The sequence below is a fragment of the Malus sylvestris genome, chromosome 17, assembly GCF_916048215.2.
Source record: "Malus sylvestris chromosome 17, drMalSylv7.2, whole genome shotgun sequence".
NCBI classification, from domain to species: domain Eukaryota; kingdom Viridiplantae; phylum Streptophyta; class Magnoliopsida; order Rosales; family Rosaceae; genus Malus; species Malus sylvestris.
The window spans coordinates 13,273,209-13,287,671 of NC_062276.1; the positions used below are offsets into that span (position 1 = coordinate 13,273,209).

Below are 14,463 nucleotides of genomic sequence, written 5' to 3' on the forward strand. Positions count from 1 at the left end.
AATGTCTTCCATTAAATATTTAAATTTATTGACATACATATTTTAATTTATTTTTTGACCAAAAAAGAGTTTTTTAATTTTTTAATTTTATTTAACATTCTTCAAACTTGAAAGACTCAATTAATGTACCTAAATGTTAATACCGAAATGTGTGTACCGAAATGTATTATATTGAACTAATGTATTTAAATGTTAGTACTGAAATGTATGTATCGAAATATATGCACCTAAAATGTATTATATTAAATTAATGTATTTAAATGTGTGTACTGAAATGTATGCACCGAAATGTTAGTACCAAAATGTATTATATTGAATTAATGTACCGGAATGTATGTACCAAAATGTGTGTACCTAAATGTATGCACCAAAATGTATTATAAAAAATCTAATGTACCTAAATGAAGAAGACAAAGTAAATCGAAATATATTGTATAGCAAAAATTAGTTTATCTAAATGTTTACAACAAAATATATTATGATAAATGAAATGAAAATGAAAATTATATTGAAATAAAATTAATACATTAAAACTTAGGAAGAAAAAGAGAAATAATTAAAACTCAAAATATAATTAATAAATGACGTTATTAATGTATCAAGGGACTAAAATTAAATTTTGATCTTACTCATGGTTTTAATCTAAAAGTCATATTTGCCAAGAATTAAAATGAAGTTTTCTATTTATTTATTTATCAATTATATCTTATTCGCTAAATTAATAGAGTCTCATTTGTTCCAAGCCTATTAATTTATAGAGGTTCAATTGTAGTTAAATTGGTTTCACAATGCGCTTTCTTTTGTATGTTACTCTGGTGAAATTCTTAGGTAGGGTTACATGTGGCACGTCACCTATTTGTCCAAGACTCATAGAAGGGGACCTTTTGGATTCTAGTTCAACATGGTCCCCTTTTGTTGGGAAAAGGATCCTTGCCGAATCCTTTTTCTAGGGATCTTAGGGATCTCATGATCGTGATCATTCATCGTACATCGTGCGGTCAGTTTTCGTTAGGTACTATTTATATTTAATTTTAAAATTTAAATTTTGAAATGATTTTTGACCGCATGATGTATGATGAACGGTCATGATCACGAGATCCCTAGGAAAATGATCCAGCAAGGATCCTTTTCCTTTTTGTTGAACTGGAATGTAGAGGTCTCACTTGTTCTTGGCGAACATGTGACATGGCACAAAGGTTCTCAATCCATTGCAAAGATTTTTATGTACTTGAGATGTTACGTTAATAGTATAAGTCAATGACATATTGTTATGAAAGAGTTACAAAACACCTTATTTTTAACAGTTATTTCGTATAAATACAAGGATTTTTATCACAAATGGTCCATGAAATTGACCCTCACCATCAAGATGGTCATTAAAATTGAAAATCAATTAGTGTAGTCCCTGAAAATAGGTGTCGCAAATCAATGTGTTCCTTATGTCACAATTCTATTAAAAATTCTGTTAAGTGCTAATGTGGCACATAAATGGTTCTCATAAGTCATTTTTTTCCTCATAAATAGTCATTGAAATTGACATGCGACATCAAAATGGTCCTTGAAATTGAAAATCGATCAATGTAATCTTGCAAGTAAGTGTCCCAAATCAATGTAGTCATTCCGTCACAATTATGTCAAAAATTTTGTTATGTGCTGATGTGATACATTAATGGATCTCACAAGTCTAATTAAATTAAAAAAATTACAAATAGGTTTAATAATTTAATAGTTAATAAAAAGTTGTGAACCCAAAAACCCAGTCCTGCAATCACCTTCGATCCCATTCCACATTCCTCTATCTCCTTCATTGTCTATTCTCTAAAAAAAAATCTGAATACACCCATCTTTACACACTCAAACACTCTTCATCGAATTGAACCTAGATCAAGATCACCTTTGGTGACGGCTTGATTGGTTGGCAACGACTTTTGGGACATCACCGTTAGCATTTAGGCAATCAACATCCTCACAACCATAATCTTGGAGAGCTTGTTAGGTGCTTCCCTAGTGGTTTGGTGACTCAAAGAACGGTGAGGTATGCCTTGAGATAATGAGGTTATAACCGAGGTGCATCTATTGTTGGTTGAAAACTATTTATAAACCCACTCTTAAGCCTTGGTTAAGCCTTGTGCCTTTGAGAATTTATAGAAGGGATCTCTCTTTGGAGTAGGTCCTATTATAAGAAAAAAAAAATTATTGTGCAAAAATGTATTTAGACCTTTTTAACTAATTATTAAACCCACATCAGCACATAACAATTTGTTTTTACAGAATTATGGTGGAAGAAATCATATTGATTTGCGACACCTATTTTCAAGGGCTACATTCATCAATTTTCAAATTTAGGGACCATCTTGATGGCGTGGATCAATTTCAGAGACCATCTTGATGGTGTGAGTCAATTTTAAGGATCATTTGTGATAAAAAAAAAACCTGTAAATCTTCTGGGGCCATTCATGTGCCACATCAGCACTTAACAGAATTTTTAACAGAATTGTGACGGATAGACCATATTGATTTGTGACACCTATTTTCAGGAAAAACATTAATTGATTTTCAATTTCAGAGACCATCTTGATGGTCAGGGTCAATTTTAGGGATCATCTGTGATAAAAACCCTAAATACAATAATTTGTTGGACTCACATAAGACCATCTCCGACCCTTGGCCTAAAACCTAAAATTTTTAGCTCAGAAATAGCTTTTCTGCTCCAACCCTTATGACCTAAAATTTTAGCCCTAGATTATTAAATAATGAATTTGGGCTAACTTTTTTTTTTCAAAAACAATTATGTAGACTATTGTAATTAATTTCATGAACATTTTAATCTAAAAATATTAAAATTGTGATAAATATTGAACAATCACTGAATTGATACATGAAACATTATGAAGAATATGAAAATCATGATGAGATGTATAAACACAAAATACATGAAACACACAAGACACACAGAACACATACAAAACACATGTGAAGCGCACACACATGTGAAGGACATACAAAACACATGATAGAGATGAATCACACACAAAACACATGTGAAACACATGACACACACGAAACACATACCAAATACATACAAAACACATGAAACGCATGAAACACAAACCTACACACATGAAACTCAAACCTTCAATCATACTCTATATAAGCTTGTGCTAAATATCTAACTATCACACAACAATCATACCTTTAGTCATCCTCCATATTCACCAATCTTCCAACTTTCAAAGTGTTTTTGTTTCATAAAAATCATCAATATCTCATCAATGGGTGATAGAAGAAGGCGTAGGTTGGCAACGCAAATGGTACAATACCAAGCAAGCCGTGCAAATGCCGATGCAGAAATGAACGTAGAAGAAGTCGAATTTGCAAACTCGCTTATGCAGTATCAACACTATGCCGAATCTAGCCATTGTGGTTTTGTCATGGGGCGCTCATTTGTGCAGTGTGATAGAGAAGAGTGTCATGATCGGATGATGAAAGATTATTTCATCGAATGTCCAATGTATTATTCTCATGATTTTCAAAGGCGGTTTCGAACGAGGAGAGAGCTTTTTGAAAGCACCTTGAACGTAGTTGTCCATTATGATCACTATTTTACAAGGAAGATAGATGTCGTAGGCCAACAAAGCCTATCACCTCATCAGAAGCTAACATTTGCATTTTGAATGCTAGTTAATGGGTGCTCTGCAGACTCAACTGACGAGTATTGCCGACTTGCGGAGAGTATTGCTATTGAGAACTTGAAGCGCTTTTGTAAGGCAATTGAAGCCATATATGGGGCCACCTTCGTTAATAGAAACCTGAAGCGCTTTTTATTTTGGTGTGCCGACGACACCATCTTCACTAATAGAAACTCATGCCAAACATGAAGCAATATATTCGTCAAAGGTCCAATTACGACCTCTAACATGCTCTTTTGCCATCTTGAAAAATTTGGAAATGAGAAGAAATGGTAGAAAGAAAAATTGAAAAATTGTACGAGAAAAGTGAGTTTTGTGTGGATGTTTGAACAAATACATAGGTATTTATAGAGTTTTTGGGTGAATTTTGAGTTAAATAATTTTTTTTAAATTATTTTAGATGTTGGATTTAAATTTAGACCGTTAGATCTTTTTTTTACTGTTAGATTTGATTATATTTGATCTAAACTGTTGGATTCAATAAATATATAAATATAAAAAAAAAATTGAACATGGACCGTTGGATTAACCAAAGGTCCAATTAAACTGGCCGTTGGATTAGAAAAGTAGCCTTTGGGCTACAATGGCGTCTGACAAGCGGGGGGACATGCCCACGTGGGTGGGCTCCCGCTAGGATCCAGCCTGGCACGTGTAATGCATTGGGCGAGCTGGGGTGGGGACTCTAGGCTTCACATCCCACTTTTAACTCTCATCCATGGGCCCCACTTCAATTTCTAGCCTAAAAACGGGCCGGTATTTGGCCCCCTTTTGAGTTTTAGGTTTTAGGTTTGGTTTAGGACTTGGGTTGGGTTGGGTTGGATTTTTTTTCGCCCGGGGGGGGGGGGGGTGTAGAGGAAGGGGAAATTTGGATTTTAGCCTAGGGTTGGAGGAGGCCTATGACATTAGACTTTTCTCATCTCATCTTGTCAATAATGTGGATAATCTCTCTTTGAAGACTTTATTAATGAAAATAGATAATCTGGATATGCCGTGGGTTTACCAACTTCATCTTGTAGGAGCTTTTCGTTAGTCTATTCGATAACTCTGAAAGAATCCAAATTCCAGATCCAAAGGTTCAAACTTTGCCACCTCTTTGATCAGGGGATCGGATTGCTCCACGTCATGACACAATCTTAACGTCGGGACAACATTCAAGTAGCATCAAAATTCCATGAGCTCCTGGCTTGTGCCTAGCACTAGGAGATGCACAATTTATAACTTCACCTACTTTCAATGGTCCAAGAGGGTTTAAAGTCCCTCTTGCATTCTTGATTTGCCTACAAAAGGAATAAATCATCCCACATTCAATGTCACACAGCTGGATGTCAAAAAACTAAATAAGGCTGCACGTGTAGAGAGAGAAATTTTGGTAGGATTGTCAAATTCGGGTACTTGTCACACCAGATGGTCTATCGTGAAGTTGGTTGGAACCAAAATACAAGATTTCATTATTTTTGTGAAACCTGTCACACAAGTTTTTCTCGTGTGAAGGAGAGCATCTTCTCCACATGCATTTACCAATCTTACCATTGTAAATGAAAACGTGAAACTATTTGCCCATTAAGATAGTGCATAAAAGTCACTTCCCGTCATATATTTAGATGCTCAGATTCGAACGCCGCTCATTCTAACGCTAAAAAGAAAAATACTACTAAATTGATAGCTAGTCGACTACCTATATTGGCATTACATAGATAGGCGTATTGTGCTTGATATCGATCATATTTGTGTTGTATCATGATCATTTTAATTAGTTTGTGCTTACAAGACTTGAGTGCTTATGCTTTGAGTTTCAGTCCCTTGGCTGACCATCCGTACAGATAAAAGACAGAGAGGGAGAGTGTGGAGAGAAGAAAGAAGAAAGAGACTTGGATTGGGATATCTTTTGTCTCATAACCAATAACTTATAGTTTCTGGATAATTCAAAGTTAACCCACCAAAACAACTCTAGAAAAAATGAACCATGATTGATTGGAGTGAGATTTGAAATTAAAAAGCTCATAATTTTCATCAAACAAAACAAAAAACAATAGAGGCACTTCAATCCAATCCACTCTCTCTCTCTCTCTCTCTCTCTCTTTTCCCAAACAAAAATTTACCATCTTCTTCCAAACCAACAATGAAAAGGAAGGAAAAATGAAAAAACAGAAAACATTTACCTTCCCTTTTCCCAATTGCCATGAACAATCAGAGCAAATCAAACCAACCCAATTTTGTATCCCTCTGAAATTCCCACTTCCCCAACAATCACAGCCATAAAATCCCACCAACCCACAAAAGCTTCAAGCTTTCATCAATGGCAGAAACCAGCAGCACTAGCAGAAGCAGCAGCAGCAGCTTCGGTTACTCCTTCAATGGCTCACCAATTTCCAACATAGCCCAAGACCACCTCCTCACAATCCTGCTGCTCCTTCCTGTGGATTCAATTCTTTGCTTTGCCATGACCTGCAAAAAGTTCAGAGCTTTGGCAGCATCTGACAGTCTGTGGGAGTCCATATGCAGGAGGGACTGGGGACCCAAAACAGTGGAGGCCCTCAAAGCTTCAAACTTTGGCCATCAGCAGCTGCCATGGATGAGGCTCTACAAGCAAGTATCTAGGGTTGACTCTGTGTATTGCCATAAATTTTCTGACCCGGATGGGGAATTGGGGTTCCCCAGTCCCAGGGCTTCTCATTCCCTCAATTTTGTGTCTGGTTGCTTGGTGTTGTTTGGTGGTGGATGTGAGGGAGGTCAGTCAGTTATTCTTGCTTAATATAATCCCACCTATAATTTTGTTTTGCTTGTCATATATTCTTTTTATTACAAGCGGTACTACTACAATAGCTAGACTAAGGGGAGAGGAGGGTTTGAATGCGATACGTAGTTGGTTGAAGAGGAAGATCCCATCCACGGGGCAATCTAGCACTTGCACAAGACCTCGTCCTGATCTTGGTTTTGATGATTTGTTATCAATTTTGTTGTTTTAATTAATTATACTGCATGTTTTACTGAACTTTGTGATCTATTGGCTAGATGAAGCTACTGCTCATGCATTGTTGAAATTAATATAGAATTAAATAGCTAGTTTATGTGCCCAGTTGGGATTGGAGTCTGCTGTTTTTCATGCCTTCTGGTAGTTGTTCCATGTCAATTCTACTGGCTCTCGTAGGTTTTGGACGCTTGCTGAACTTGCAAAAATGAGTTGAGATATTGTGAGCTTTGATCGATGAGATGCATAATTTTTTTTCGTTTAGGATCACCATGGTAATAGTGCTGAAGATTTTGTATCTTATAACTGATTTTCTAGCTGTGAAATGTAAGAAGAAATAAGCTTTTTAGAAGTCTGACCAACCCGAAACTGAATAGATACTGAAGGTGATTTCTTAAGAAAAACAAAATTTTTTGGATTTTTGTTGTTGTTAGCAGATCTTGGTTTGAACCGAGTACAGGGTGTAACTTGGAAGCGCATATTTTTCTTAATCAGAGAGGTTAAAGTAGTACTAGTGTTAATGGCAAGGTTCTAATGATTCCGATATATGTGTAAATCTAGCATTTCGCTTAATCTATGGATGATGAAAGCATTGCTACTTGTATCATGTAGACCACCCCAAAGCTGTTGCTTGGATTGGTCCTTGAATCTGCCTGCCTGCCAGGAAACCTATATGTTTGCAGGACTGCAGAGTATTAAAAGAACATTCTGAAAAAAATTACTCGTGTTTTCGTTTCTGATATTCTGAAAGTTTAATCTAATAGGGATCTAAAACCCCATTCAAGTGCCTCTCTTTTGTAGATTGCCTGTTTCTAACTTGTAAGCTGCCTTTCTATAACTGAACACCATGTCCAAACTGTATTCTTCTACTTCAAATATTTTCATGGTCACTAAGTAAGAGAGTCAGCCTTACCTTCCCCTGCAAAATTCAGGTCGCGTATAGATTCTTGGATGTGTACCGGTTGATCCCCTTGCTAGGGGTTCGACTTACTGCAGATATATAGCAATTAAATATATGAAAATTGTATTCTCTAGACAACAACCCGCCATCTAAATGAATTGTCTTCTGAGTTTGTTCCTAGTTGGGGCATGCTTGTGTTTCTTTGTTATGTACTTCAAATTTAAATATCTGATTATTCTGTTTCTGTTGTATGTTATTTTAGGACGCCATCTAGACGACACATGGGTGGCATACATTGGTAATGATTTTCGGAGAATGTTGAAGTGGCAGAAGTTAAATTCTGGCATTCCAAGTGGTAGGTTTGGGCATTCTTCTGTTGTAATTGATGATTTTCTTGTTATGTTTGGAGGAATAAACGACAATGGGGGCCGTCACAATGATACATGGGTGGGGCAAGTAGCATGCCATGAGAGTCTTGGTGTCACACTCTCATGGAAGCTGCTTGTTGTGGGATCCGACGCACCTTCCCAGCGAGGGGCTCATGCTGCATGTTGCATTGACAGCAGAAAGATGGTTATCCATGGAGGAATTGGGCTTTACGGTGTGAGATTGTGTGACACATGGGTGTTGGAACTCTCAGAAAATTTTCGGTTTGGAACTTGGTATGAAATCAGGACTCATCCATGTCCCCCAGCTCGTTCGGGACACACACTGACCTGCATCGGAGGAGCACGAACGGTTTTATTTGGTGGGAGAGGATTAGGTTACGACGTGCTTAATGATGTCTGGTTCTTGGACATTTGTGAAGGTAATCCGAAATGGGTACAGGTACACTATGAGCTACAAAATATTCCAGGAGGAGTCTCTCTTCCGCGAGTTGGTCACTCAGCCACGCTCATGTTAGGCGGCCATCTGCTGATCTGTGGGGGAGAGGATTCGTACAGACACCGTAAAAATGACTTCTGGGTTTTAGACATAAATGCAGTTCCATCCATTACAATGCAGCAGCCAACTCCACTGAACTCTATGCAGTTATTGGCAAAAATGTGGAAGAGGTTCAAGGCAAATGGTTATGAGCCCAAATGCCGGTCCTTCCATCGAGCCTGCTCAGATAACTCGGGGCGGTACTTGTTTGTATTTGGCGGAATGGTGGATGGGTTGCTTCAGCCGGCTGACCCTGCCGGGCTGAGGTTTGACGGCGAGCTCCTGCTTGTGGAGCTTGTGCTGAGGTGAAAGTGTTTTCATGGATGCCAGTGCATTGCTCCATGTCTTTTACATAGTAGCTCATTACTTGCTGTGTACATCTCTTAGGAGTTGAGATTATGTTCAAGGAAAAAGGAAAAAGAACTGAGATTATCTGACTAAATGGCTTTTATCCAACGTCTTTTCTTCCAACATCTCTTATGAATTTCTTTTTTTTTTATTAATTTCTCGTTTAAGAGGGTGTACCTTGTACGTAGGGGAGTGATTTTTCAGTGAGACCGTCCGCCTAAATGTTTCAATTGACTAATGTTATAATTGTCCCCCACATATGTTACATGTGAGAATTGATAACCTTGTGTGGCTTTGTGAGATATAATACTAAAAATAGTGTAGTTTGGTATAGTTTACGTTTTTACTTCGGTTACGAAATTATAGTTTAGCAACGTATCCCGACGGTAAACCTTTTCGATATGATAAAAGAATTTTCATGTAAGAACTTGAATTAAATTTTAGGCTTTTTTCATTAGCACCCCACAATACGTTGAATTCACCTCTCATTAAAATTTAATATTAAATGATTTACATATCTAATATGTAATGACAATTTTGACCTTATAAAATTAAAAAAAAAATTAAAAATCCAAATTACTTTTCACATGTATATCCCAAGTTTATTTATCTTCTTCAACTCTCAAAACCACTCTTATCCTCCATTGTAGAATTAATGAAACTACAAACATATTAATTGAAAAAATTATTCTTGACGAATGAAATGTGAAATCAACGTTTCGGAAACTTTACATGAGGTAAGACTTTGTATTTTCATTGTTTTAGTGATTTCAACGACATCGGCATGTATATAACTGCGTTATGAATGATATCCGTTAAAAACAAATATGACTGATGATGAGAATCACACACCTAATAAACCTTAGCCACATTAGATCACAAAGATCCCTTGATTTTAAAAGCAGCGTAACAACCTATGATTCAATAACTAAATCCATTCCCATGATTCGATCAAACGAAAAGAAGAGGAATCATCATCATCAACCCTAATATTTATTTAATCCCCATTACCCAGTGCCACTGCTCCTACTCTATACAAAGCTCTACACTTCTATAGCTGCCATATTTTTTTTGGATTTTTATCTTCCTCATCTTCCTCATCCACTGTTGCGAAAATCATCTTCCTCAACTACTGGTATGGAATACCCACAACCTTCCACCTCTTTCCATGGAAGGGATAGAGAAACATGAAGGGATAAACACATGCAAATAATCAAACAATTGTTGGCACCACTCCAATAGAAAAATTTAAAATATTTTGAAATCACACCAGCTTTATTCAACAATATGTGGGGTTGCAATATAATAAGCCTAAATTTTACCTTACGTGTTCAGGTGCGTTTTCATTTTAAAAACTGATTTTCACTCTTTTCAATTTCTCACAACCCTACTTATTTATAGTCATTGAATTAAATAAAACAAACTGAATCAATGGCTATGACTAATTAGAAGTGTGTAGGAAACTAAAAAGGGAACTTTAACGAAAAGCACCCGGTACTGTTCACTTTAACGAAAAACCACATTTTTACACTAAAAAGTCAATCCTGGTACTATTCACTTTACCCTTTATTTTGTCCTTATCATTAAAACTCAAAGTTTTCAAGCCCTTTTCATTAGTTTTCCTAACTAAAAATGGTGTGAAAGTCACTTTCCTTTCGTTTTTCTAAAACATCAGCAATAATAGGCAGCAGCGCATAAAAACCATAGTAAAATACGTCAATGAGAGATTCTTGGATGTCACCAGTTGTATCAACCATGTGTCAAACGTCGCGTCAATAATTACATGACTCATGAAGAGATTCAACACCATACTAAAATTCCTTGCGATAAACACTCTTGTTTCTGTTAATGATCATTCACGTGGAACTCAAGTTAATAGTCTCTGGCCAGAATATTGCCTGTAAGTAGGTGACTTTTCTATTTACTGCAACAGGGAAGAACATTTCTAATCCAAAAACTTAATAAATGAATGATTGGTTACGAGACGGCGAATGGTTAGACTGACAGAGAACAATTGTGCCAAAGAATCAACATGAAGGAACCTATCACGAGTTCAGTTCTCCACAACTCTCCGATGACCACCTTTGGTTGGGGATTATCTGGTCCCTTGTCTTGTTGTCCGGATGTAAAATACAGCCACCCATTCCAGAAACCAACTAGCGTGGTTTTAACCCAAAACGGAAGTTTCCCAAGAACTGACCACTTCTGCAATTATCGAAAATCAGAAATAAGAGTAGAAACAAACATTAGAGCTCAACCCCTTAGGACATAAGGAGCGCAGGGCTAATAAGTATCGCTACAAATTAGAAAAATTGCCAAGATTTCTATAACAAAAGAAACTTATGATCCGTTACCAGCTATAGCTCGTTTGTTGAAACATAGCACCTGCATTTATATCAATTACTACATGCAAGCTACCATCCTATTTGCAAAAGTGGAACACATTGTGGTAGTATAACGCTCCTCCATACCAACAATGACTGCCTTGCAGTTGATTGGTTTTTTGTTCATTTGTGTATGTGTAAAACAATTAAGCATATATAGTCTGTCATATAAATATAATGAGGAGAACGGAAATACCAGTGTATTCAAGTTGAACTGGAATATTTCACCAACAAAGTTATCCTCTTAGTCACAGGGTACTTCTCAGTTGTGCCTCCAACAATAACAATAGAGTTGTGGACAACAGCACAAGCGAATTCAATATGGGAACCTGGCTTAGGAAAAGGAGGTAACACTTTCCACTTCATTTTGCTCCTTATATAAGAGGACAAGTCCAGATTTATCCTTTGGTTGATAGAATTTTCGTTCCTTGTTTGGGTATGGCTCTCTGAAGCTTCTTGTAAGTAATTGAGTGGTTCCTTCATAAATGCATGGTTCTAACTGGGTGAGTAATATAGGTGTTAGCGTGTGTGTATTAAAAGCGTCAAAGATCCATCGTATTTCCTTTTGCATCTGTACAAATGATAATACATAAAAAAAGAATATATGGTGCATTAAAACTCAGTAATAACTGATCCAACAAAAGAAAAATAAATACATAAACTTCTTACCTCATTCCTAAGAGAGCACTTGAAAATAGGTGATCCAGGTTGGGCCATGAAATCACCTTCTTGACCACTGATATGATAAAGACGACCATCAACAACTACACAAGCCCTACAATAAAATACCAATTACAGAGAACACTGGTGAATTTTAGTTAATGGGATATGCCATAGATAAAGCAAAATTGGCAAATAAAAGGTCACATTGGAGCTCATGCACCCTTGGCTAAACTAGACAAAGTAGTGGGAGGGTTGGGGGAGGGTCTTAAATTCAAAAAATATAATGTCAGAAAGGACTACCCAAGGCTGCACAAATATTATAGAAAGTCATTATTCCACTAGTTTTCATGTTTCACTTGCATTTACCATTTACCACTCCAGGAGAGCCAAATTTTGATGCATCGGTATCCAGTAACAACAAACCCTTTCCCTTCCCCCTCTATCTATTGACTGTAGAATTTTGAAGCAGAGCTTTGAAATGCAACAGTGAAATAAAGACCCATTTGACAACAAAATCTTGGAGAAATTACTTCATAAGAACTCTTCAGGTCTGACAGAAATCATTTACTTCTATCATCAACCTTGAGTTTTGAAGTTAGGTCATAAAACATTTTAAGCAGGGATCGTGTATGATTGTTTTCATGTTATTGCCCTAGACACCATGGTGATCATCCTCGTTGTTAACCCTAGACAAAATCTGGAACTGACAAGTCCCAAAGAGTAAATATGGACCTACTAAATGACCAAGAGAACTTGGACTAACAGAATGCCCAGAACTTTCAGTTATGAACTTATGGTTATTGGTATAAAAGTTCACAAATTATGATTGAATCGTTATGTGATCAATTTTCAAGGCCAATGATACAAAAATGCAGCAAGAATAAGACAGAACAGACCTATGAGGTCCTCCCCGGGGAATAGGAGTTTCAGACCTCCATTCCTTTTCTTATTCTTTCCCATCTTTTACAGCAAGACTCCAATGGCCCACTTCAAGGTGTATACCAGTTCTCCCCGCTACCACCCATTACATGTGGTCTACCTCTCCAAAGTTGAGTTGCTGGTGCATACCTAAAAAATACCAAGTTAAAAATCATTCAGTCTAAGCATGTTCTACAGAAGAAAAATTATGTACGAGTTACTTTTGAACAACGAAGACCAGGTAATGCAAATTTTAAACTGAGAAAGTTTCCCGTTTGCCAGTAGAAACCATATGTGGGGCACTCAGGCGAGCACACAAATAAATATGTGTGTGTGTGTGTGTGGTTTGCAGCACTACACACGAATAGAATAAAAATCTAAAAACCGGATAAAGATTAACTCCGAGCTACCAGTTCTTACTTCTAACTAGCATTTAGTTAATAATAGTTACACAAGAATAAGGCAGTGTTAAAACAGAAAAGGCAGAAACAAACCTAGGAACTGGTAGAGGGGGCATGTTCTGCCACTGCCTTGTCTCACTATCAAGCACAAACGTATGAGCTCTAGGCCCTCTGCACTGTGGCCCATACTGTCCTGTAACAATGTATATGTGCCATTTCTTTTTTATGTCACCACGCAGTTTGCAGTCTAAAAAGGTACACTTCCTCTCAAATGATACAACGCTTAAGATCAAATTCACACGAAAAATCCTAAACCAGCACGAAAAAGCTTCAACAAAACAACCAAACAAAGAAAAGAAATCCAACTTTCCCGCATTTTCCAACAATCCAAACACAAACCCAGATGAGAATTCACATCAAAAATCAAGAATTCAACAACTGGAAAGCAAGACGAATACCTTGGTGGGGGGTCTCATGGCTAGTCTTTTTGGGGAAGGCGATGATAGTGGGTTTTGAGATATCTACAGGAGGAGCCCAATTGTCGGCTATGTCGTTAGAAGAATGGATGAAGCGAGGCGAGGAAGCCCAGAGGACATCGGCAATAGCAATCCCCAGGAGATTAACGCACATCAACAGCAGCAGCCGTGCCGATGTGTGCTTCGCGGAGGGCCTAGCCATCTCATATCATACGGGACCAGAGAGAGAGAGAGAGAGAGAGAGAGAGAGAGAGAGTCACCGCCAATGGAGGAGCGATGGAGCTGCTGCACGTACCGGCTCTGATTGGTGACTATTGCAGTGAGGCTCGAGGTACTTTTGCAATTATTGGTTTTCTCCGGGGTTAGAGAAAATTTACTTATTTTTTCTAGGATTTTAAAGTGAAACCATTTAAATTATCAAGCGGTGTATTGCGCTTGTGGTTAGAGTATTTTTCTGGGTTTCAGGTTCAAATTGTTAACGGCGCAATTCCTCTTCAGCGTCCCTTTGCCTATGTTTATATTTTTGTTTCTATACAACATATCATGAAAAGTATTCAGCTTAGCCACACAATTGGTCAATCGTGATTAGACTTTGTACTCATCTCAAATTGATGTTTTTTTTCTTTAAGAAATACACCAACTTCAAATTATTTTATTTTTTTGGGCAAACAATAATATAATTACATTACATTCATCTAAATTCCGGGGAGAAAATTTCAAACATAGGATCTCGGATGCATTAACAAATACTCTTAATCAACCAACCGAATTAAAGTTCACTTGCAACCTCA

The 14,463-nt window shown here is 37.1% G+C and overlaps 1 protein-coding gene and 1 pseudogene across 1 annotated transcript; one reads left to right on the forward strand and one right to left on the reverse strand.

Moving 5' to 3' along the window:
* The first annotated feature begins 5,628 nt into the window (after positions 1-5,628).
* Positions 5,629-8,953, forward strand: LOC126609568 (F-box/kelch-repeat protein At1g51550-like). The gene is made up of 2 exons (XM_050277413.1): positions 5,629-6,418; positions 7,821-8,953. The coding sequence occupies exons 1-2, from the start codon at positions 5,986-5,988 to the stop codon at positions 8,789-8,791; spliced, it is 1,404 nt and encodes a 467-aa protein (XP_050133370.1). The 5' UTR covers positions 5,629-5,985; the 3' UTR covers positions 8,792-8,953.
* Positions 8,954-10,537: 1,584 nt separating this feature from the next.
* LOC126609571 (kelch repeat-containing protein At3g27220-like) lies at positions 10,538-14,174 on the reverse strand (annotated as a pseudogene).
* Positions 14,175-14,463: the final 289 nt, after the last annotated feature.

Bases quoted from the DNA above. Each gene is read 5' to 3' on its own strand.
- LOC126609568 (XM_050277413.1), top strand. From the start codon at position 5,986: ATGGCAGAAACCAGCAGCACTAGCAGAAGCAGCAGCAGCAGCTTCGGT. The intron at 6,419-7,820 runs GTCAGTCAGTTA...ATGTTATTTTAG, and splicing joins TGGTGGTGGATGTGAGGGAG to GACGCCATCTAGACGACACA.